General features: G+C 39.8%; 1 protein-coding gene across 1 annotated transcript in view; it reads left to right on the forward strand.

The window, feature by feature from the left end:
- Positions 1 to 1,086: 1,086 nt before the first annotated feature.
- The window catches only part of LOC124165654 (metabotropic glutamate receptor 1-like), a 396,224-nt gene continuing 372,093 nt past the window's right edge, over positions 1,087 to 25,217 (forward strand). Inside the window, exons 1-3 of the mRNA XM_046543129.1 lie at positions 1,087 to 3,819; positions 4,970 to 5,374; positions 7,857 to 8,046. Coding sequence (XP_046399085.1) covers positions 3,394 to 3,819; positions 4,970 to 5,374; positions 7,857 to 8,046 — 1,021 coding nt within the window. The 5' untranslated portion in view covers positions 1,087 to 3,393. The remainder of the gene's footprint in view (positions 3,820 to 4,969; positions 5,375 to 7,856; positions 8,047 to 25,217) is intronic.

A 25,217-nucleotide genomic window follows, 5' to 3' on the forward strand; every position in this document is an offset into this window, starting at 1 on the left:
GTTGCCATTAAGATAATTAGAGAAAGTATTGTCAGCCATTTTTTTCAGTTAAAAAACTAATTAAATACGTCGAATTTGTGAGATAAATTTGAATTGGGATCTTCTATGTAATGTTGCAAGCAATTTTCCATAACAATTAATGATACAAAATCAGTATTGGTTTACATCAGCCTTATATTTTTCTCTGGACTGGATATACACTGATCTTGAAAAATCTGGAACTTTGATGGAAAAGTTGGAGGATTTTTTAAGCTTGATTTTTACTCAATATTTTAAATTTTATGCATTATGCTGCTTATTTGCATTATGTGGTGTTATATTCATTGGAAAAACTTTCGCCTGAGACAAATTGAAATATAAAAATTCTTAAATGGTCCATTTCGTAAAGAAGAGCAAAAGAAATTAAGTACCAATGAACTTCTTGTTTGGGTGAATTCCGTGTACATTATATCACTTTGAGTGACGTTTACCCTCTCGTTCTGGAGGCTTCTTCAGGGTGTAACGATTATCGAATTTTCGTGGTTATAGGGTTCTATTTTGTTTGGGGTCTAAATTTTGGAATGATTAACGGTCCCCATGTTTCGCTAAGCATCATTCCCTTGTTTTCAGCTCAAATTGTACCGTTGGTTTCGGACTTCAGCTGTCTTTTAGACCATATTTATTCTCACCACAAACATATGTTATTTTAATTAAATGGTCCGCGTAAGCTTAAGTCATAAATTACGTAATTAACACATAACTTAATAGAGTGGCGGATCCAGGATAGGGACAAAGGGGGGGCTACGTGGGGTTAAAAATTCCAACAGTTGTGGGGGTCGGAAAAAATTACCATTCTATCTGGTGTAAATTGGATATCCATGGGGGGCTATAGCCTCTTTAGCCCCCCCCCCCATAGATCCGCCACTGACTTAATAGCATGGTATGAAACATAGATAAATATGACCATATAATTAGTTGAGGGTAAAAAGAAGTATTCATTTTCTAAGATAGCTACATGTCCATTAATATTCATTGCTGTTCTCGAGGTAGCGTCAACAAGGGACGCATTACGGACTTAAGTGGCTCATCAGTGTCGTCTATTTCTTCGCAGGTGGTGAAATATCTTGGGGATATGGTTTCCTTGAGTCCGCAGGCGCTGTAGAATACACATTCTCCCTCTGGACTGGTGGAGGAAGCGGCCAGCGTTGGCACCGCACGGAGGGGTGCCGCGATGGAGGTTGCCACCTCTCCGCGCAACATCCCAAGAGACTCCACGTGACTTCCTTCCCCATGATTAGATGCAGGGTTACACTCCTTAACTCCAGAGAATCCTCAATGATTTAATCGCCCTCCACGCTGGGAGAGGGAAGAGGCTCCCGAGGTCCCTAGACAAAATACAGGTCTTCCTCCATGCTCAAATGTGTTTAGATGTGATGAATATTCATTTTGGCTCAAATAAGCTTTTTTTGGTGAAGGTCCAGTTTTCAATTTTATCTTAATCCCTTCCTGTGAAACATAAAAATCTTCTTTATAGTGAACGGAACACCACACTATACTGAATTTGTGTGTGATTATTTTTCTCCTATTTTAATGGTGATCTCCGTGGCCAAATACTTTTAAATGGAATATCTGATTTCAAGAAAAGCATTTAGTTCAAGCTCCGTCTGCGCTAGTTTTGTGTGAGGAGTTTCTTACTTATTAATGGTGGCTTAGCATTAATTGGATTTTTTTACGCGTCCCTATGACCTTATGAATGAGATCTTGAACAATTTTAAGTGTACATACAGGGAGATATGTTGTAGGTAATGATATGCTCTTAACGCAGAATTTTGGTGTGTTAAAATCAGTAGTCAATACTTTCGCCTTGGAGCCTTTCGATTCCGTGGTCATTTGACATTTATATTGCTCAATATGAAACCAGAATAACAAAACATAATTTCGTTGATATTGAGATTATAGTTTGGAGGTAGGAAGATGTTTACAGCCCAATAATTTCTACTCCATTGGAATTAGTTATTTTCGAGAGACCACGGGTTTTAAGTCACATGGTTAAGTTTTAAGTTGTATTTCTCTTATTCCCTATAGCGATTTGCTAGTGAAAGGAGAGAAAATTATTTTTTCATGGTATAAATAATGTGGAACAATTTTTGTGTAGCTGTATTCCAAACAATCTTCCAATCCCAGTGCAGGTTTTTAAATCTCTTAAAATGTCTCTTTTAGTAAAATCGCAAATTATTTCTATAAATTTCCCATTGTGAAAAATAGTAGGTGGCTATTGGCCCATTAGACCATGCTTTGAAGACATTTGGCATACTTCTAGTATGTACATAATCAGTCGGAAATTCGCCTTACATTCGTGGTGTCAGTAGATGTGGACCAATCAGAGCGAAAGCAAGTCTTCCTTCCTTTGTCCTGTCTCAGGGCAGGGTTTTCAGCAAATGCCATTAACACACTCTGAATAGTATCGTTGTGAATGAGTTGCTACTAAACCTCTCCTGGACTTGCGTGTGTGGGCACAATTATTTTATTCACATCTTCCGCTCTGTACCTGACCTGATGGTCTAGAATTTGTATCTGCGTTCCTCTTAGCCTATGAAGTGAACGAAAGTGCCTATTCTGTAAACACATACTACTGGATTGTCTTGAAATTGGTCTACCGTAGTCAATACATATGTGGAGTGATATTTTTGCCTGTTGTGTGCCATGAACTATTCACAACTTGGAATGAAGAGGCTGTTATTCCTTGTACCTTTCCTGGGGAGATAGGTGGACGAGAGAATAGGGCTTGCTTTATGTATTACTACAGTGACACGGGATATTCTTAGCGTTGCTCAACCAGGTGAAGGCAGACAGTTCGGTACAGATACAGTGGGTGGTGATGTATATGTTTCAATCGTGTGCTCCGAACTCTATTACGTGGAGCGAAGATGCAAGCGTTTCCTTTGCTGTTCCTCGCACCTAATATGTTGAAAAAAGTTAAATCTTACTTTGGGTGCAGCTGCTACTGAAATTCCGTGGCATCGCTCCGCCGGTTTCAGTACAATTATGCTGGCCAGAGAGAAGAAACAATTGCTGCTGTAGTGAACTTTTAACTCCATTTCAACCGTGAAATAAGGAGGCAGGGTTTTCTTGTGATATTATTTGTGCAATTAGTGGGCGAAAGGCTATTTCTCACTCTAGGTACAATTGGTACGGCATTTCCTTGGCATCGCACCACTGGGATCGGTGAAATTTTGTTGCCTACCTTTTGTAACCCGTATGCTGAGATTTCTTGACATCCCTCTGCCAGAACAGTACATCTCCGGTAGTTAGTGACGTTTTTTCTACACATAAGTACCGTGTTGTGTGAACTTCATTATACCGTGGAATGAAGAGACCTGTGATAGTTGTGGTTTTTATGCGGCGCCCAGAGCAATGACGCCGGATCGGCGAGGCGCCGGCGCCCTCACGCCCCTCATACGGGCGACCTTCTGGTTGCTGGCCCTCGCGAGCGTCGCCCGGGGGTACTTTTACGCGGACGGCGAGGCTTTCGGCGGAGGGGACTTCGGACTCCAGGAGGAAGTGGGGAAGGGTCGTCCCGGGGAGCCGGGAGCGGAACAAGGGCCTTCCGGAGTCCCCACCGTGATGCGGCCGCAGAGCTCGAGAAAGATCAGGCAGAACGTGCCGGCTGTCCTGCCCGGGGACTTCACAATCGGGGCGCTCTTCTCGGTTCACCATCAGCCGAACCAGAAGCAGGCGCCCAAGGGAGGACGGAGTCTGGCGGCTGGTGCGGGCGGCAGGCTCCAGTGCGGCGAGGTGAGGGAGCTGTACGGCATTCAGAGGGTGGAGGCGACTTTCATGGTGGGTATTCAATTTTATAACATTTGCAAAAACTTGCTTCGCCGTTTGTCATCTTGTCCGGGTCAAATCTTACAACTCAAATTCAACCAACTTTTCGAGTAGCTACTTAGCTGAAATTTTCAGGATAACTCATAACCAGATGGCAATGAAATATTCTAACACTTTAATTGTGATTTTAACTATATATCGATTATTATTCAGAATTCAAATTAAATTTGGATAATTTTACAAAAAAATGGCTACCAAAACCAATAGCGATGCTGCGATAATTTAAGGAAACGAGAATGATGTTGTCATAACAACAGATTTGTTGACATTGAAGTTCATTGAAAATTGATTGAACAAAAATTAACTTATAATCTTTTTAGTTCGCGATACAAACGTTACTTTTGTAAAACTTTATTTTTATTTTGTATTATTAATCTCATTTTTAGAATTATCCTTGTACTGTAATTGTAAGGATTGGTAAAAAGTGGGTGACGTCTCTACATTGAGCCACACATATCTATAGCGTCTCAATGGTGGCATGGTATTGTGTCACGTGGCTTGCGTGCTATTACCGGATTTCTTTATTATTGCTGTACATTTAGGAGCCACGAAAAATCATTAAAGTGAGGCTAAGTGACTTTTTATCGATGAGAATAAATATTGTAATATATCATAGGAGGACTCTGAAGCCAAGTGGTTCAGAAGTAATTTTTTTAATATCGGAGATTAGTGGAGATAATGTTTGGTGGGGTACGCAATATTGCTGTGTCAGTCTTACATATGAATAGGCTACAAGAATACTTCTTAAATACTCAATTAAAACCTCCCTCAATCGGTAAAATATATAAATAATAATTATGAAGATGAAAATTGCAACAATAATAACCTAAAAATGGTAATATTGCTCTATTTTATTTAAGAGAGAATTGGATTCTGGTTAAATTATAAAGGAGGAAAATTAAGGATCATGAAATGTGGATATTGCGGATTTTTTAATTGGAGGAAATGGAATGGGCCTCATTGTGAAATGAAGAGGGAATTCCATGCAGGGAGGGGAGACGGGCCGGGGTGATAGGGAAGATACTACAGGTTAACCTACCTTCACACATAAAAAAAACTGTAGAATCAAATCTTTCGTGTTGTTCTTTGCTCCGTTCCTCAGGCCCTGGAGGCCATCAATGCCGACCCCAACCTCCTACCCAACATCACCCTCGGCGTGGAGATCCGTGACTCGTGCTGGTACGCGCCCATCGCCTTGAGGCAGAGCATCGAATTCATCCGTGATGCCATCGCTGTTCAGGACTCGGATTCGGCCGCGCTGGTGGACGCCAAGGCGGCGATCGCAGCCGCAGCGGCCGCCACGCCACCGCCGCCTCCCCCGCGACACGACAAGGGAGGCAAGTCGAAGAGCAGCAGCGGCAGCAAGTGGTGGAAGCCGTGGGAGCGCGGTGGAAACGAGAAGAAAGACAAGGACGCAGCGGCTGCCGCCACTTGCAAGTCGGCGCGGTCGCAGAGGAAGCCGCTGATCGGAGTCGTGGGCCCCGGATCCAGTTCCGTCGCTCTCCAGGTTAGCTCTCAAACTTATAGCAGTCCTCTTTTTTAATTGATAAAGTTTTCTTGGGCTCCCAACTGGATGAGGACGCTCATTTCTCTAATAAGTCGAACCTCGAAACAATAGAGAAAATGGACGCTATCCCCGGACGGAAACCCAAGAATACCCTATTCAATGATCTCTGCATTCTATTCGGGTTTTAACCGCGTCCGTTGTGTTTTGGCGACCACAGTTTCGCTGGCATTGCAGTCAGCGTCTTCAGGTAGGAAAGACCTCAACCTTATCCTTCGACCTGAAGACGCTGACTGCAATGTCAGCCAAACTGTTGTCGCCAAAACACAACGGACGCGGTGAAAACCCGAATAGAATGCAGAGATCATCTAATAAACGCCGCGAAAATCTTCGAACATACAATACCCTATTCAGTCTATTCTCTGGGAAAGCGACACATCTTTCTCCATTCCCCTTTTTGTAATTCTCGTGGGCCGGCTACTATGGGTATGTTATGGAATTTGGATGCGGCGATCGACAGCTTAAATGATTTGCGCTATTAACGAAAAGTACCGAGGGGACCACGTCTCGGCTCGTTCGGACTACATAGATTTCACCTTCTCAGACGAATAAAATAGTCCGATCTTCACTAGTTTTCCATAACTTCTCTGGCCGCGATTGTCCGAAATAATCCCAGAAACCATTCGATCATAATCGTCAAGAGATACGCCCACAGTTATACACCATGGGTAAAAAAAAATCCCTACAAATGAAGTGGGGCGCCGTATCCGAGTGGTAGATTTCAGATTTACTCTTTTGATATGGGATTTTCCGAGGCCAGCCCCTTGAATACCAAAATTAGAGCACCGTAATGCCATTAACTCTTGAAAAACTGCTCCCATGCATCCACCGCTAAATGGAAAGCGTAAAGCATAAAAAATAAAATGTGAAGAACTGCCCCTTCAGTCTCCTATACTTATGTAGTGAGACATTATCTATTGTGATTATAGCGTATTATGTGTAGTGAAAAGTAAAGAAATACTCTTACGAGCATGCCCCGTAAACAAACGTCGAAAACTCGTTCTGGATTGGCTATAGTTGAGCAGGAGGGAGTGCTTAGGTTGATTCACCTTTTATACGTTTTGGTAAGTGGATTACATGAATTCAATAGGCCTACAGTTAAAATTCACGCAAGTTATCTACTCTTAAATTTTTATCGTCGCAGCAAGACGTAGGAATGACACATCATGAGAGAAGAAGTTGAAGTTTCAGTCACAGCGATTGCGGTGTCACTTCATTCCTTGAAAGCTTGACTTTGACTCTCTCGCATTTGTTATAAATGTCACCTACAATCTCCTATGGGGAATGAATGTTTATTGAAATCGCTAAAAAATGAGCATGAATTGATCCTTCATTTGAAAAGTTGTTTGCTTTGCAATTAGCGTAACACACCATGAACGAGCTGGGAGCGTCCCTGAGATAGGTAATGCGTTCAGAGTAGGAACTGTATGTTACGTAGAAAATAAATAAATAGTGCACGCAGCTTCAGGTGTAAGAACCTATGCAGGGAGATTATTCTGTATTTCAGAATCTTAGTTGAAATTTTATTTAATTCTCAGAATTAGCTAAATACGGCATATTGCTCAGAAGTTCAATAATTGGCCGTAATAAGTTAGTAACCGCTCACGTAAATGGCTCACTTCCTTGAGAACTGTCCATTTCCATCGTATCAATGCTGTTGTTAATTGTTGAATGATTTATTTAACGATTCATTTAAGACTCAACAGTTCTCTAAATCCGTTCATATCCATTCGGAAATGCAGAATAAGCAACGTGTAGGGATCTTCGCGATTCGCGTATATCCGCTTGTTACCCGCAGAATGGAGAACGAGCTTAATTTTTATTCGTATTCGTGGGATCTTCCATGCATTGGCGCCTTTTGACTCTAGTGTTGCGTGAGCAAAATGTCGCTTCCAGCTCAATAATCCTTTCATTACGAGACCAGCCTGACTCCGTGTCACGCAACGCTACGCAGTGGTTTTACTACGGCCTTATCGGAGAACGTCAATCGATAAGATTATCCCCTTTAACCCCATAGACATTTTTATGAAACTAATAGCATTAAAAAGTAGAATTAAACTGTTATATTTGACTTCTAAATCTTTTCTGGAAATTTCCTCTTTGCGATCAAAGGGAATGCCGATTTTCCAACTAATATACTTTCAAGCCTTTGTTATTCACACCATGATATGATAAAAGAATATTGTGGCGTAATTTGGTAACACTCATATCGGTCACATCAGTTACGATTGACATCAGTCGTGATTGACATGTTGGTGCCCAATGACCGACCATTCATAATGGTGAATTGTGATCAAGATTATTGAAACAACCGGCTTTGTCCATCGCTACGTATATTGAACGTCGCCTGCTGTGAAAGCCAAACATTGGCCACTTTACGCAACAATTTGACCCTTATGCGCGACGTATTGTTCGCTCTTTGCAGGTTCAAAACCTTCTGCAGCTCTTCCACATACCTCAAATCGGCTACAGCACTACCAGCCGGGACCTCAGCGACAAGTCGAGATTCGAATATTTTCTCCGTGTCGTTCCGTCGGACTACTTCCAGGCGCAACTTCTGGTGGACATCGTCAAATCCTTCAACTGGACCTACGTGTCGACTATCAACACCGATGGTGAGTCATTCTTTTTAAAAAATTTTCTCGCTCCGAACGTTGATTGATGTACTTAATTACTGTGATATCCCATATGAAAAATTGTAGCGCATAGTTGAATAGGATCCTCTACTTTTCCTACTGTACATCTATATTAACCTGCTACACCGCAAGCCGCCTCTAGAGATGTGAGTGGATGGTATCAAGACATCAGCCGTTTATAAATAATAATAATAATTTCGATTTTATTCAGCACACCACCATCGAAGTCGCCTCCATAAAGAAAGTGACAGAAAAGAGAACTCCTGGATATCAGTTTCTGCATCGCAAAGGACGAACTGTTGTGCCAACTGCTTTATTACCAATACTGATCCACACTGCTGCATTACAATCACTAACAATAGCAACTTGGCCTCGATCGACTAATAAATATAACATTATTACAATACACAACACGAACTACGATACTGTTGTTGTTAGGGAGTTGTAGGTGGGAGAATAGGGGGGATTGTTGAGGAGAGAGAGAGAGAGAAAAAAAGTGAAAGTTGCTAGAAATAAGGAGGCAAAAAGTTTGAGGGATTTGGAACAATTACAAAGATCTGACATTACACTACGAACCTATTAACTTACATTATGGAACCGAATATAGGGCTATACTACAACCCTATTCTACAATTAAGTTATACACACGCACACACATCTGTGCCCTGGATGGGAGAAAATCCACTCAGGCGGGATTCAAACCCGCGACCACTGGAATAGTAGGCAAGAAATTTGCCTAAGAAAAGAATTACAATATTTGCTTCCGGAGTTTCACCTAGAATTTATCATATTCCTTATTACTCGGGGGAAAAACGAATTCCTCTACCTATCCGTTCGACAAGTAACTCTCTTAACTCTTGGTTTCTGTCGACTTCGAAATATAATGACGTCCTTAGATAATGTTAACTGCTTTGCTCTGGAAGATATCTGTTCTTAATTGTTCAAGCAATCTAAGCCTAGCACGTATACTCCAGGCCTCTAGCGGAAGCCAGCCTAGTTTGTCAAAATCTGTGTAATGCCCTGTGCTCTCTCGCAGCAGTTTTTGACGAATCGTGCTGATTTCCGTTGCACCTACGAGGGCGTTTTTTTCAACCTCCGATCGCTCAGCAAAGGCAGGCGGGTGCAGTAGATACGGCTACTGCGGGTCCTCCGCAGTACTCGCTCAAGTAATTTCTAACCGTAAGTTGTTAGTCTAAGGTTATTAGCAATCTCATTACCTACACTGTCTCATTTGATTCTCCCGCCAAATGTGCACTGCGGAGCGACAGCCAGAAAACTCGCCGAATGGCTGCAGCATTGACAGATCTTGACCTTTATGTCAGGAGAATTTTTTCAACGCACTGAGGCTAGGGTGTGGAACAGAGTGAATAATTACGTCCATTCCCATTCAAAACAATAGAAGGGACATGCTGACTTCTGGAAGTGTTCTGATCCATGACAACGCCCGCCATCTCAGCATTGATGCAGCTCAACTGCTCCTTGAACAATTTCAATGGGACATTTTCGATCATTCGCCGTGCAATGCCGACTTAGTAACGTGTGGCTTCCATGTTTACGCTGAAATGAAGATGTGGTCCAGAGGGAAGCGTTTTCAAAAGGGCGATGAACTTCAGTACAAAGGCAGCATTCATTGGAAGTCATTGACGGCAGCATTCTATGAAGAGGGTGTAAATAAACGATACCTCCACTGCAAAGACGCTCTGCAATCGCCCACCGAATCAATCAAGAATAGCGTTTATGCTCCGGACACTGCCAGCTGAGCGGATTCGTATTGTTGGGCTACTAGATTTCGTATTCGTATCGTTGGACTACGGATTTTATTCGGTGGGCGATTGGTTGGCTGATTGGTGAGCGTTTTTGCATTGCAGGTATCATAAAGTTTGTCCACAGGCTCGACCAATTCATCAATCGCCGAGGTGATTATGTCGAAAGGACACCAAAAATGTGCTCAATATTTAACAAAAATAATTGTTAATTAATCACTTCGTCTTCTGTTCACGTCTGGGGGATGAAAAAAATAGCCCTCGAATTTTGTAAAGATGACGGATTGTTTTATTATAATTTTTGGGATAAATTCAATCGTTGCCTGCCCAATTTAGTGGAATTACGTCATGATAATGAAAAAATCAACGATAAGGGGCAAGTGAACGGCATGGGGGTTAACATGAGGGTTTTACCCTCCAGAATGACGCAATATGTATTTACCGATTGGGTTATATGATCGTAGTATGGAAAAAGTTTAAGTCAAATTTTCCTCCCGTTTTAATAATACTGGGACCAAAGTTGGCTATGAATCAGGTTCATGAAACATTATCATCATTTTTAAATGGGGGCATTCTATAAGTGGTCGGATGAAAACTTTGAAAAGAGTGATCATTTATTTTTGAAAGAGTGACCACGCATTTCCCGCTGCTGTGAGAATGACCCGGTGTTTTGAAGTGAAAATATTATTTTTGCTAGGGACTGAAAAGATTCGATTAGTAATTCACAGTTCAGATGCACTAAAACTTGAAATCAATTAACTAAATGATGAAAAGAGTATGGTTTGAAAATGCTTCTATGAGATACCCTAAAAATATAATTATTACTAAACAGCCAGAATTTCACATCCTGTAGGCTGGTATATATGCTGTTACTCCCTTTGATTATTTTTGGCTAACAGCTGTGAATTTTGGGTCCAGAGTAAAAGAAAGCTTCGCTTAATGAAATTGACGTTCAGTACGAGTAATACATATGAAGTTGTTTGCTCGTGTAGACTTTCTGTGGAAAATTTTAAAGTCAATATTGCTCACTTTATAATCATCATCAGTAGTCAACAATCCTAGGATTTGTTTGACGCAGCTCTCCATTTCTCTCTCCTAACCTCTAACCTTTTTATAGCGTCGTGTTTCTTCTCTTTTACATCCTTCATAACCTGTCCTATGTAACTCATTCGGGGCGGTCCATTACCCTTCTTTCCTTCCACCTGTCCTTCTACGATTGTCTTCACCAGGCCGTCGTGGCTCAAAATGTGGCCAACTAAGTTGTCCCGTCTTCTGCTTAAGGTTTTTAGGAGGCTTTTCTTTTCTCCCACTCTTCTTAGCACTTTCTCGTTACTTACACGGTCAATCCATTTTATCCTCATCATTCTTCGGTGGAACCACATGCTTCCACTCTTGATTCCTCTGCTGCTGTCAACGTCCAAGCCTCGCTTCCATAGAGAAACATACTCCATGTGTAGCATCTGATGAATTGTTTCCTTGCTTCTATGCTTGTATTCTCAGCTGTAAGAATATTCTTCTTTTTGTAGAAAGCCCTCTTCGCCTGCGCTATTCTTCTGACTATTTCTTTCTTGCTTCGTCCATCGTTGGTAATTCGGCTTCCCGTAAGTCAGAAAACTCTTTCATCTCTTCAAGCTTATGCTTTCCTAGTTTAATCTTCGTCTTAGCCTCCTCTCTTTTGCTTCAAACTAATGTCTTAGTCTTTTTTTGTTGATTTCCCTTTATTATAATAACAATCCTACGATAACTAACTTTACTTCTTTGCTCCACATTCCTACACCCAGGCTATCTGTAATTAAGCGCTCTCTTTTCCATAGGCTTTCCCTTTTAATAAATACTCTGCCCAGTGATATTGATCCGTTTGGTCTGACACTAAAAAATTTTACTCATCGGGCATTAGCATATTTATCGCATAAATGACTAGATAGCCGGATAAATGTTTGTTTTTCTTTTTTATTCTATTTAAATTTGTAATCAAATCATTATTATTTAATTATTTAATATTTGTTGTTATAAGTGCACTTTAAATTGGCAGTATTGCTGTATGTGTATCTCTTTATTAAAAAAAAAATTGGCTATGCATCAGGTTTACAAAGTAGGTATTAGTTAGAATTTTTAAGTTAGAGCATTCTACAAGTGGTCCTACGAAAACTTTGAAAAGACTGATTTATTTTAGAAAGGGTGACAACATATTTGTCGCTTCTGTGAGAGAGTTGCCCCGTGTTTTGAAAGGGCAAACTTTATTTTTCGCTGGGGACTGAAAAGATTCGATTAAAGCAAAGAGGACGCGTGCGAGAAGTTATTCCGCAGGTGGGTGTTAACGAGGAAGAGAAAGAGAGAGAAAGAGGCGTGAGTTTAATGGAATTTTAATTCAGGAATATATGCGCACCTCCCTTTTTTTCTCTTCTATCAGCAAAAAGGTCTTTAGTCCCTAATTGCTTTTTTTTCGCCCGCAAATTAGGTTCCGGGGAAGAAGCTTAATTGGAGTTTACGGAATTTTTCGCCGTATTAATTGAGTGCAATTTGTACCGAAGTCACGGGGACTGTACGGTTGCATGGAAGGGTGATAAAATTCAATTCCCTTAATTCATTTAAATGTTATAAAATTTACAATTCTTAACTTGGATTTTGCGAAAGTGGCATTGTTTTAGACTATTGATAAACTCAAACAAGTTAGCTTATTATGCAGCATAGTGAAAAATTGAAAACGGAAGAGTAAATAATAGTAAGGAAAAACCTTGGTCCTTTTCTGCCTTCAGCCATCTTCTTTATTTCGTTGTGTGGGCATGCACGATGGTTTACCATTTCTATTTGCCATCTTGGACCAAGCGAAAAAACAGTAAGTACTCAAATTTGGAACATAACGTTCTTGGTCTCCCCTAGTTAGCTAGAAATATGGAAAAAGCTTATGAATAGAAATGCTTATATTCATTATTTCTTAGGATAATTATTAAAATGAATTACTGATATCCCATGTGGGAAATTATTGGAAAATATTTTTTTAAACTGAAACCAAAATAATTTGGTTGCATAAAAATGATCCCACCTGTGCTCAAAACTGCAGGTAAACGTTCAAATTGAAAAATTTCAAGAGTCTGGGTACTGATAGCTAAGTAAAATGGGCTGCAATGTCATAAAGCCACAATTTACAAACATCTTTCCTTACACAAAACACCGGTCTAATGTATATGAAGAACTTAGTTATGAAAATGGTTAAGATCAACCCTCGGAATAAAGCAATTACAGCCTCAACCACCTGAGGTAATTTTACTTCTGAGTCTCCCAAAATAAAATCCGGTCCATTACCCCCACCACATCAACGTTTCCCATCCGCATTCGAAAGTTTATGGCAACTTTCCAGAGATTTCCGTTCCGCGCCAGGCATCTCATACGAAGGAGCCACCTTTTCGATCTGATACGCACGGGGGTATAACGACCCTTTTCGGCATTTCCTCACGTTTTCGTGGTCTCCGCAGCGGAGTGAAGGGAGGGAGAGGAAGAGCGTGCGAAACTGCGTGCGGTTATGGAAGGTGAAAGTAGGTAGGGGTGTGTATATATTAGGAATGAGTCGATTCCACTTTTTTTCGATTCCGATTCGATTCTTTCAAATCGATCGCCTATTCCATTGATTCTTATTCATACTAACAGGTGGGATGTTGCTTTGTAGCGGTAGCATTGCTGTCATTAAAATTAAACAATTGATTGGAATAAAATAACAAAGTGAATCTCCAAAAATTAAGTGGTCCAAAAAGTATATTTTTTAAACGAAAAATCATAGAAAAATCATTTTCACACAATTTGTGCATTGCGGGTGACTCCGTAAAAGTTATCACCGTGGCTAGTCCCGTTATACTTAAAAAAACATATTTTTTAAATAGCGAATCAGTATTTTAGTTATATAACCTCAGTTTCGATAAAATGATAAAAACTTTAACGGTTTCAGGCATTAATTGTTAACACAGTAATGCACAGTGCACAATGGATAAGAGGTGTAGCAGCCTTTATTTCCTAAGCTTATGGTCTATTTTCAAAATATTTATTTTCCAGGAATTGGAATCGACTTTAGGTGATCGATTCTCGATTCCGATTCCGCGCCCGAGAATCGGTGGAATCGAGAATTGACATTTGTAATCGTCTCATCCCTAGTATATATGTATAGGTAGGCAGGTTTGGGCGGTGGCAAGGGTTCCAGGGCGTGTTAGCGGTGACCGCAGGGTGCGTGTGGGGGGATTTATGGAGTGCCTGCGGGGATTCTCCCTTGTATCCTGGGCGGAAGACGTATCACGCCGAACGAAGGAGAAGTGTTCCTTCAGGAGAGGGAAGGAAGGAAGGAAGGATGAGATAGAACAAACCACTCCTTAAAGGGTTTCGTGTGTGCCTCAAGGGAAACGCAATCTCTCCCTAAAATTGTGGCGGCGGCGCTCTCTTTTACCTGCTGTTAACACAACTTGATACGCACTTTCCATCTCGTGCGGCTATGCGGTATCTGTAATCATCTCTTCAAAGGCGTCTCTACCCACGCGGAAGAAGAGTTGGTGATCGTGCAAGGTGGTATTGGGAAAAATGATGTTCGGCATATTGGCATGGATGCCTGCAGTGGCTTTTTGGAGTACAATCGCGTAAAAGTTTTGGGTCCAATGTAAATCTATATGCATTCGTTTTTTTTAACTCTCAATGATGTAAAAAACGAAGTATGTGAAATTTATTAATTTATAGGTTTTGGAATCGATTTATGTGAGTTGAAGTTAGAGAATAACATATTGCTCCCAAAGGACTTCTATGGTAAAACTAATTGATACATTCGATTTTTCACATGTAATCGATGGGTAAGCATTCGATTTTTTGAACATGCAATCGATGGGTAAAATTGCTATTTACCATTTTTATGTCTATTAACGATAGGATTCTTCAAGCGGGTTTCGATTTGATGGCAGAGACATTGTAGTATTTGTGGAATATTTCTAGTAGCTTTCAGTTTTCTAATATGTCAGAATGCCTCCTGATAAGCCCTGAAACAAATCTCTATCTAGAACACTACTCTATTCAGCAAGTTTGTTAAAAAAAAACTACAATTACTTCACGCTAATAATTGAACATAATAATTTACGGTACAAGATAAATCTATTGCCCAAAAATTTGTGATTTTCGGGTCCTGAAGTACCTCGTACCGCCACGGAAGGGTTAAAATCAATTAAGGGAATCGAAACTTAACGAAAGTCAGAACGAGTAAAATTTCAATGGTTTCGTTCTCAGGGGCGAAATGTAGAAACGAAACGAAATAGATTTAAACCCGGGGAGATAAATTTAGGGTTGAAACGAGATCGGAGTCAAAACTACTTTGGGTCCAAACTCAACTAAAAGTCTGGGACGAAAAGAAACGCAGATAATGTTTCGCACCGCAGAGATTACGTGCTTCACCTTCAGTTTAGTTTCGACCCACACATCGAGTACGAAGTATGTTTGAATGAAGTTGAGGGTCGTCCTACCGCCACTATATGTATGGGGCACTCATATTTTTACCACATACGGGAGAACGGTGAACGCAAACTGGCAATTCGATTTTTAAGCTCAATGTTTTTACCTCTGTACACGTATGTCAAACGTAACTATTCCCTCTTATACCCCTCCACTCAACTTTTAACTCGAAAGTTAACTATTAGCAGTTAATTTACGATTTAAATGCTAATTTACATGTTGTATTGAATAACTGGAACCTTCTGACAAGCCATATGGCTTAGAAGGACCAAGTTTGTATATGCAAATAAAGGCAATAAATTTAAAAAAAAATGAATTAATGTCGTTTCGTTCCCGGGAGTAAAGTTTCGCCTCGGGACGAAACTAAACCACTTGACTAAACTCCTTGGTGATTTTAATTTCGTGCGAGAACGAATCTAAACCTAGTCTTCGTATTTTTGTTTCCCTCCGGGTCGACACGAAACATTTTCGTTTCGTTTCACTTATCATCCCTGGTTAAAATAATGAAGGATTCAAATATTTTGACTAGAAGTTTGGAAGATTAACTGAATAAGCTTGGTCACATTGATTACTTTACGTTCAAGAAGGTGAAACGGGGATTGGTCATGGAAGAGAAGACAGTTTTCTTGAGTTTGGTAGTGGTGAGGCGAAGAAGCTCGGGTCAAGTCGGAATAGACGCGTCGTGCATGCTTATGATGCGGTCAGCCGCGAGAACCGTTTAGACTACGAGAGAATAGCGGTCGATGGTGAAAGTGCGCCGGGCTTGTCCATTCATGTGGCTCATTCATTCATTATCCCGTCTGCGGTTCCTCTGAATCGTCTAGCGAATATCCCTCTCAATTACGTGTGCTGCTTGTTGCTTGAACTCATCTGTTCACATTACTGAAGGGTCAGATGCGTTGAGTTTTTCTTTCTTCAGGGTAGCGTAAAATCTACGCCACGATTTCGTCACGAGACTGCTACTGTCCCTTCGTAAAATCAAGGTAAACTTTGCAAAACGAATGTGGAAACTTGAGACACACTTCGGAAAAAAGTGAAAATGATATGGAGTACCCGTGGTGAAACAATTTGGAACCAGCTCAGCAAGGAGGCAATTTGAAATCAGACTCCACAATAACTGCATGGTTTTCAAAATGACTACATTTACATGATCAAACCCCACACAGTCTCGCTAGAATCGCCGTATTTTATAGTTCAATAAAGATTCGGTCGATTCTTTAATGTAATACATCTTCGACAGTAAATGACGTAACATCATAGAAATCATGAAAATAATTTGATAAATTTTGTTTAAGTTTCTAAAAAGTTATTGCTGAAAACTTATGATTGAATATTTTGTCCTTGTAGGGATGTATTGAAACTACCTTTAGTCCCAGTTTTGCATTACTTCACAATTTTTGACGTTATGCCTCGAGAGAGTAGCTATCTCTTCATAATATCAACGTGAATTTTATTACCATTTTAGACTGTCCTGACTCTTAGGATAACTCTCCGGAAAAAATTATGCAGCAATGATGTTTAAAAAGTTTATGCAGTTTTTAAAGTCTCAATTTAAAAATTATTATTGACAAATTTTCCTCTAAAATTGTGTGATTAATATTGTTCTATTAATGATGCGACTTATTTGTTATTATTACCAACAACAACCTATCCGAAAATTATGTTTATTTTGCAGACTCGGCAGAACCTCGGGAGGTTATCCGCTTTTTTCCAGTACGTAGTCAAGAACGGCTATAGTGGCTGACAATCTGACATGCGCGACTCCAGAAATAACCCCTTAACCGTGCTGACTCCACGTAGCAGCGTTGCTACGAGAATATTTGTCTCGTTGCTATGGTCCATTTAGGCGTGTCTGATGCCTTTGTGGAGTCAACGCTCTGTGTACGTCACTTAATCCGTTTACAAACATGGCATTGTGAGGTTCTATGCTATACTCACACGTGTCTTGTTTCTCCTTTTGTGGCGCCATAATAAGGTCGTACGTAGTTCGAAGCAGGCGGTATTGTGTTAGCCATAAATGTTCCTTAGTGGTGCTTAATGGAATGGCATGTGAAACTGAGAATTGGGGTATATTCGGCGCCTATGGAATCTCGACGGAATTTGACTAGTACTCAATAATCGTAGCATAATTTGGAGTAAGTATTGTCAATTATTATGCTTAATGTAATGCTATTTGTTTAAAAAATATTTTTTGTTTTGAACTTACATTGCCCACCTCATTACCTTCCTACGACGACGTTAATACCTCGCGGTTTATATATTCTTTGAATTTAACGCATAAAATCTAGTAAAGATGCGTAATGCCAAAATGAAATCTCTTTTTTCAAAAATCACATCAGTAATGTCCCTGATAGGTTGTAAAATTAAAGTCGCGGATGCATGCTATGCTTTACTCAGCAGTTGGAATAATAATTACATTATTAGCGGCGTCGTCAAGGGAAAAGGGGTATTTATATTTTCACCCCGTCTCCGTAACCATAAAAATCATAAAAAATAAGATATTATGAATCCTGATAGTATGATGATATTATACAGTATAAAGTAGATAATACTATGTATTAAACTTTATAAATGCGTCGCGCGTTGGAGTAATGGACGAAAATGCTGCAGCGAAACAGCAATCGAATTATATGCATTTTTACTCCTACAAGATTCCCAAATATTATTGGGAGATGTGGGTATGGAGGAGTTTGGAGAAGGTGAAATGGAATTGAAATGAATATGGGAAGACAAATCCTAGGCCGATCCCTAAATACTCAATAAACAGGTAAGGAGCAGATAGAGAATACAGTAAATGGATAGAATGACGACTAGGGGATAAAAATCAATGTTTCATCATTTTTTAAGTATTCATTTTTAATGAAGCAATACGTTTTGCCGTTAACGTAACTGAAAACATGGAGAATTGTTATATTGCTTTATCAGTAGGATAATAGACCTTCGAGTCAAGGAGTAAACGAGCTGAACGGTGAATTTAAAGAGGAGTTTAAATACGGTAGGCGAACACTAAAGATAGGTCAAAGTGATTAGCCAAATGTTACATGTGTGACTATTGTAACTGGTTGATCACGAGCGAAGTTGGTGCTTCCAAATGAAAGCTTGTAGGCTCGTGGTGAAACTTAAAGACCTTAGTAATTGTTCCAAATCCTCTTTCTTTTTGTCTACTTATTTATAGCAACTTTCACTTTTTTCTCTCTCCTCAACAATTTTCTCCTACCTCAACAATTCTCTCCTCATATTCTCCCACCTACCACTCCCTTACAAAAACAGTATCAGTAATTAAATATCAAACGTTACTGTAGCTGTTTACGTAGTTCGTGTTGTGTATTGTTGTAATATTATTGTTATTAGTTGATGGTTGCGAAGTTGCTATTGTAAGTGATTGTAATACAGCAGAGTGGAGTAGTATTGGTAATAAAGCAGTTGACATAACAGTTCGTATTTTGCGATGCAGAAACTGATATCCAGGAGTTACTTGGCACTGCCAACTCGTTTATGTCACTTTCTTGATGGAGGCGACTTCGGTGGTGGTGTGCTGAATTACTGGAGTGGATGAGGAGGAGGCAGTGATGGGGTTGGGGAATGGAGGGCGTTCAGCCTCCCATGGGGACACTCATCTCATACCGCGCCAGGGTTTTGGGAATTGAGGGTCGCAGACGGAGAGTTGAGTTAGCTGGGATCAAGTTCGAGCGCCATCATCGCATGAGGCGTCTGGGGGATTCTCCGTGCCGGAAGCGTGGAAAATGTGATTTTTTTCCCGGAGAAAATTGAGGTATTTTCCATCTTCCCTCACAGCTCCTGTCTTTCCAATCTCTTGAACTCAGGCTGAGAAGTAAGAGACAGCGGTCCGTTACTGTGGTCCGGTCGCTTTTCCAAAAAATAATATTTTAGTTTATCGCATAGTTTTCATATGTTCATTTTTGTTACTGTACCGTGATTTTTTTAATGAAGTCTTTCTTTTCATGGCCAATGGTCAAAAGAGTTGAGCGCGTATTATTAGGGTGATTATACAATCAAAACGTTCCGTAATGCTATCCGGCTTTTAGTGATTTTGACTCCAATTCGGTCCAAAGTGAAGCGAAAATAATTTGGTTTCAATTGAACTGCATTTAGAGGTCATGTAACGGGTTCCAAATATGAAAAGTTTTGTTTATTCTGGAAATGAACGCACGTTTATTTTGATTTCAGGGGTATAATGCTTAGTTAGGTGGAAGATCCACTCTGAAGATGATTCAACAGTGTTTCAGCTTTCATAATATTAAAGGGATTAGCTGATTTGAGATAGTGTTTAAGACAGGATATTTTATGCTCTAAACTTCCATTTATTCGGCAATCATTACAGCATTTCAAGAAAATCCCCGAAATTTGGACCGCGGGTTATACGTTTTGTGTTGAAGCACAATGGTGTTAATTCGACGAATATCGAGAATTTATATCCTTCAGTTAATTAAAAAAAAATTAAACTAATTCAGTCCTTTATACCCTACAATTACTGTAAGTGGTTACTGTAGGCGCTGTGTTTTCATCGCAAAGATTCACCAAGTAACCGAATTTATTTATTTCCGACAACATATATTTTTTCACCTCTGACTTGGTGTTATCGAACCTTAAAAGTTTCTCGCAAGGGTCATTTCATCTCTTGAGCCAACATAATCAAGATTTAGGGTCATCATCCCTCCCACGATGAAATGGAGTGGTTCTCTCACACATGAAATTGAAATTCATTCACAGATTACGAACAGTGAAAGGGAAATTAGAGCTACGGCGAAAGAAAAAAACATCCTCATTCAGCCATTAGCTAATAATTTTGAAATAAAAATATGCGGAAATTACCGCCCACTTTAAATGGAATGAAAGGATAATGGCGGCTAATAAATGTCATGTAGCCCATGCCAAGACGACATTCAAGATGATAAGGCCGTTATTCTGATCCAAGAGCGTTAGAATGAATACTAAGTTGCCGGCTTATATGAGAACCGAGGTGTGTCGAAGTTTTAGGGAAGAGAGGAAGCTATGGAGAACCATCCGCCGGATAAGGGCCCGGTGGATTGTCATAAAACACAGTGGTCACGTGAGAAATGTAAATTGAAGGATTGGAAAAAAATTGAAAGAACAGTCCCTCAACTAAGACCAAGAGATGAAACGCGGGGCAGATAAAGAAGGGCACCAAGAAAAAAACCTTAGGGAACAATTTACCTAAGAGATAAATTGTTGGAAGTAGTACACAAGTCTTAGAATTGCAATACTGAGTATGAAGGTTTGAAGGAAAAAAAATGTCAGGGACTTCATGGAGCTAGCGAGGGAATGAGAGGAGTCAGGACCGCGAAATACAAATCTTAGAATTGTTATTATATGGATAAAGTATATTCTTTGAAAAGATAATTTCTTTAGTTATAAAACGCTTCTTCATTTTTTAGTGGACTTAGTGAAAGGAATCTCGTGTTGAAATGTACCAACTATTGCTACAATTTTTCAGCAATATTTTTTTGGGATAACTGGAGTTGCGGTGTAACCAGATCCTTCTTCAGTCCCCCACTGCTGTTACAAAGGAACATATGTTCAGCTTTTCTTACGTCATTCTTTGGCGACTTCAACACCGTGCTTAAACTGGACAAAGATTGAACTTGGTTTTCCCTTCCTCCTCACTTCTGTCTCTGCCGCCGTTCACGCTGCATTAGTAGTGGGTTGGCCGCGGCTGCTGCTTCCAGCCCACACGACTCTCCGATGCGCCGCGCTCCCGTCGCATGCGATGGATAGATTGCTTCAGAGGGCGTAGGAGACGGATTCATCAATCGGAGTGAATGGGGCTCGGCGGGGGTGGGGAGAGGGATTGGCGCATTCGATTGATGCGGTTTCGAAGCGCGCGATGGGACGAGCTGCCTGATTCATAGACGTCGATGCCGATAGAGGGCAGGGAAGTCGACACCAAGGAGGAGAAGGAGCAGTCCTGTAATGTTTGCCCTCACGATGGGTTCAAGAGACATCCATTCCTCCGATTTGGCCGATTTCTTCCTCGTCTCAGTGGAAATAAATTGCGCCGCCACGAAATCATGTTGTCGCATTCCGTCTGGGACTTCAGGCCGCTCGTTTTCGTTTGAAGATGATCGCTGGTGTTGAGAATTTTTTCCTCTGGCAGTCGCTATCACAGACGCAAAAGATCAAGAGTATGAGATGTGGGAACCATTAACTAATTAACGTTCTCTCAATACGTCTATTGTCTCATCGATATAATAGCTGTTAACCCTTTCAGGGAAGCGTGAAGAACTTGAAGAGTGACTATTTATTTTCACTCTGCAACGTAAATCTGTCACCACCAAATGTTGCCGATGATAAATTGGTGTCAAGGTTTCTTTTACAATAAAGACTCACAGTATTATGTGGCCAAAATACCATACACTTCTTCGAAAACGACATATTTAAAGACCGCACTCAAAAATTTTCTTATTTCTAACTAAAATTTTTTCACTTCAAATATCTGACTCACGGCACATCCTAATTAAAACTGAAAAAATTGTCGATTTAAAAGCCTGATTCGCAACACATCGGAAGACAATCAATTATAACTGCAAGCTTACTAAGTTACATTTCCAGGAGTTTTGGCTGTGATAATTATCACCTTATAACGTCCCAGTTGATCGATACATGTATGCTTACATTAATAATAATATCCTACGATTGGTATATTATAGCCTCCGATTTCTCCCTTTCTCATGATTGTTACCTTTTCCTTTGCCCTTCTTTAATTGCTCTTTGTGCTTACGTCTGGGTATTCCTCAGGTGACTTTTCCGTCCGAATTTTCCCTACATTTTATACCTCACGTAATCGCTATGTCTCTTGTTTGCGGCTTGTTGGCTCTCTGGCGCTATGTTATGCCACTTTTCCTTTCCTTCTCCTATTGTTCGATACACCACCATGTTTCTCATGCTATCCGCCCATTTTACTTTCAGAATTCAGCACCATTAATAATATTGTGATTTAAACAAATGCATAGGTATCCAAAACCCAAGCATAAATAATTTTTCCATCAACACAGGGCCTTTCCGTAGTCCTCATAGAGTATAAAGGAAAAGTTTGTTGTCTAGCCGTATCCATCGGATGGCGTCATAATTTCATCAGAAAAAGCGCCGAGTCCCTACGAGATGATTCGCAAACTGAAAAGGGAATTATTCACGGTGGGCACGGGAAGTGTCGTCAGTATACGACTATGATATGCAGTAAAGAAAGATTGACTGAAAAAAAGACAATTGACGTAAAGAGTCCGGCCCAAATTCCTGGTAACAATGTTGTAAACTTCGTAACTTAACTTCGCAACCTCGAACTTTGGTGGCCGTAGGAAAGTTACTGGGCTTCCACGTAAAATATTTGTAAAATATTTCATCACAAATTTTGATATTTCATAATTTGGTCAACTGTACGAAAGAGTTTGGTAAAAATTACTGAATAATTCAATACGATTCTGTGTTTGATAACTTTCATCGAAGTTATAGTTAATTTTATGAAGGTGATTGTTTGTTTGGTAAAAATTATCAAGCTAAACATTGTTATGCAAAGGTTTGATAGAATTTACTAAGTGTTTCGTAATCTATTCGAATCTGTCTTTCCTCTTTTATTTATGCCTATACACATTTGCAGTTGAAAGATTCTTAAACAGGTCTTACATGAGAGATAGATTGGCTTTTTTCCGTGTTAATTTCACAAATTTTATCGCTCTTTATCGTTCGCGGGACCATTTCGTTTGCATTTTCACGATATTTTGGGTGCGTAACCAATCAAGCAGTCTGGTGCGCTGCCTGTATTTCTTCTTCGCTATAATGATGGAATGTATCAGTTTTTGTTATAATTAGTCTTAAGTTACGGATATAGTCTGAATTATTTTCTGCAAATTTGCAATAAAGAGCAGGAGAGCTTGCATTTAGACCCGGATTGTTTAATGCAATTTTTAGTAGATATAGAATATAAGGAATACATTGAAATATTCATAAAAACTAAAATCAGTGAGCGCTTCGGTTGGAATTCCTCAGCCTCCCACAACTTAATCACTTCTTTTTTGATCCATGTCACAACTCTATTTCCTCCACTGATCACCGCAGGCCGCCCCCAAAATCTTATTAATGCGTTTCTTATCTCATCGCGAGATGGAAAGAAATCCCTCCATCCTATGTTTTTTTATTCAATATTTTTTTATGCCATTAAATTTTTTTCTTTCTTTTCCCTTCTCGTCCCCGAAAGACCCACGCGGCCGTGAAACGTGAGATAGCTAACGTCCGGTCGTAAACTTGGTGTTTCGTAAACGTATGCGTGCTTTTTATGGGGTCTTCAAAATCCCCTTGCATTACTCCCTCGCTCCAGAAAACGGGTCACCATGATACCGCGAGATTAAAGTTTCGCTGTTCGTGGGGACATAACAGATCAGTAGGAGTCACGACCTATTTAATGAATGCCGGTCCCAAAAGCTCCGAACTCAGCCGTTGCTTTTCGTAGTAACTTTGTATAAAAATAGGTATGCCTTAGAAAATTTCATAATGTTTAGAATTTAACTTACTCTTTCGCGTTGCAAAAAATTTAAGTATTAAAATGACATAGAATTTATCTCGATGAAATCCTTGTAGCATGTTTAAATTTTTTTAAAAAGAGTATAAAATTATGTAATAAATAAGGAATGGTAATTATTATAGCGTTGTCGTTTTTTGTTTTGATAAAATTGAACGATTGCTTACTTATTGGAACTTTTCCACGGCACGGGTATGAAATGAGTTATTGCTAAAATTGTTCTATACGGCAAAACGTGGTTGAATGAAAATAATAACTTATCTAGTTCTAACAGGATCGCCCAATTATTAGCATTTAATAATATAGACGAAAAGCATTTTAAACTACCCACGCCGCGGCCGTGGATACTCTGGCGGGACTTGAACCCACGAACTTCGGTTAGGATGGCGAGGATACCTTTACCGCCAACGAGGTCGGATTATGTTTCGACATATTGTAGGATCACGTTGCCATTATCAAAAGGATACAAAATTTTTAACAGCAATGTTTATTAATTGCATGTTATTTTTGTGTTCTTCTATTCGCTGTGGCAACCAAATGTAACTTTCTTATAAAATTATAACTTAAATAATAAAATGCACTAAAAAGTTAAATAAATAGCTTTTCCTTCCTCAGAGAATAATACGAAGTAGGTGAGTAGGTTTAGATATTAACATTGCATGACAATCCTTGCCTGTCGGGCTCTTTTACACTCATTACTAGTGAAATTAATGAGCACCCTTCTTTATTCTCCAAATAGTGAAAGGCTAATTTTTTACGTTTTTATGAAATTTATATTTTTTTCGGAAGAGCGTGTTTTAAAAATGTTGATTGTTTTATTTTCAAATCCATTTGTGGTTTCTTTCAGTCAACCACTGGATATTACAGTTTGTAGTTTTTGTCGACGAAGATAAATAGATCCCGGTTTTTGTTCCCCTTCATGGCCTTTCGCTTTTCTTGCCATATAGTCGTTCTTTCGATCGAAGAGACAAGAGGTTCCCTAAGCTACTTAGATGCGTTTATATATAATTATGGCTATATTATCAATGGGAGATACCGATCAATCAAAGTTTGCTTTTTGCCGTGCTTTCAATTTGATCGTCTGTTTTTTGCATCATCCCTTTTTGTATTCTCCGAAGTCAAATTAAGTTTCGCATTGGAAGATGCGAGGAAACTTTGAATAAGTTCAAACATCCTTTAATAGTTTATATGACTACATTTTTGCAGGATGAATTATGCGCGATATATTCCTGATTTTGAATTTGGCGACCTCGTGAGGTCAAAATTCCTTTTTACCAAGTTTTCCCGTAAGTTTGTCTCACAGCACCTTTGGCTCTGTGTATAGCGTAGGTTTAGATAAAAGGAACTGGAAGTGGAATTAGCAC

Source organism: Ischnura elegans, chromosome 9 (assembly GCF_921293095.1).
Source record: "Ischnura elegans chromosome 9, ioIscEleg1.1, whole genome shotgun sequence".
NCBI lineage: Eukaryota > Metazoa > Arthropoda > Insecta > Odonata > Coenagrionidae > Ischnura > Ischnura elegans.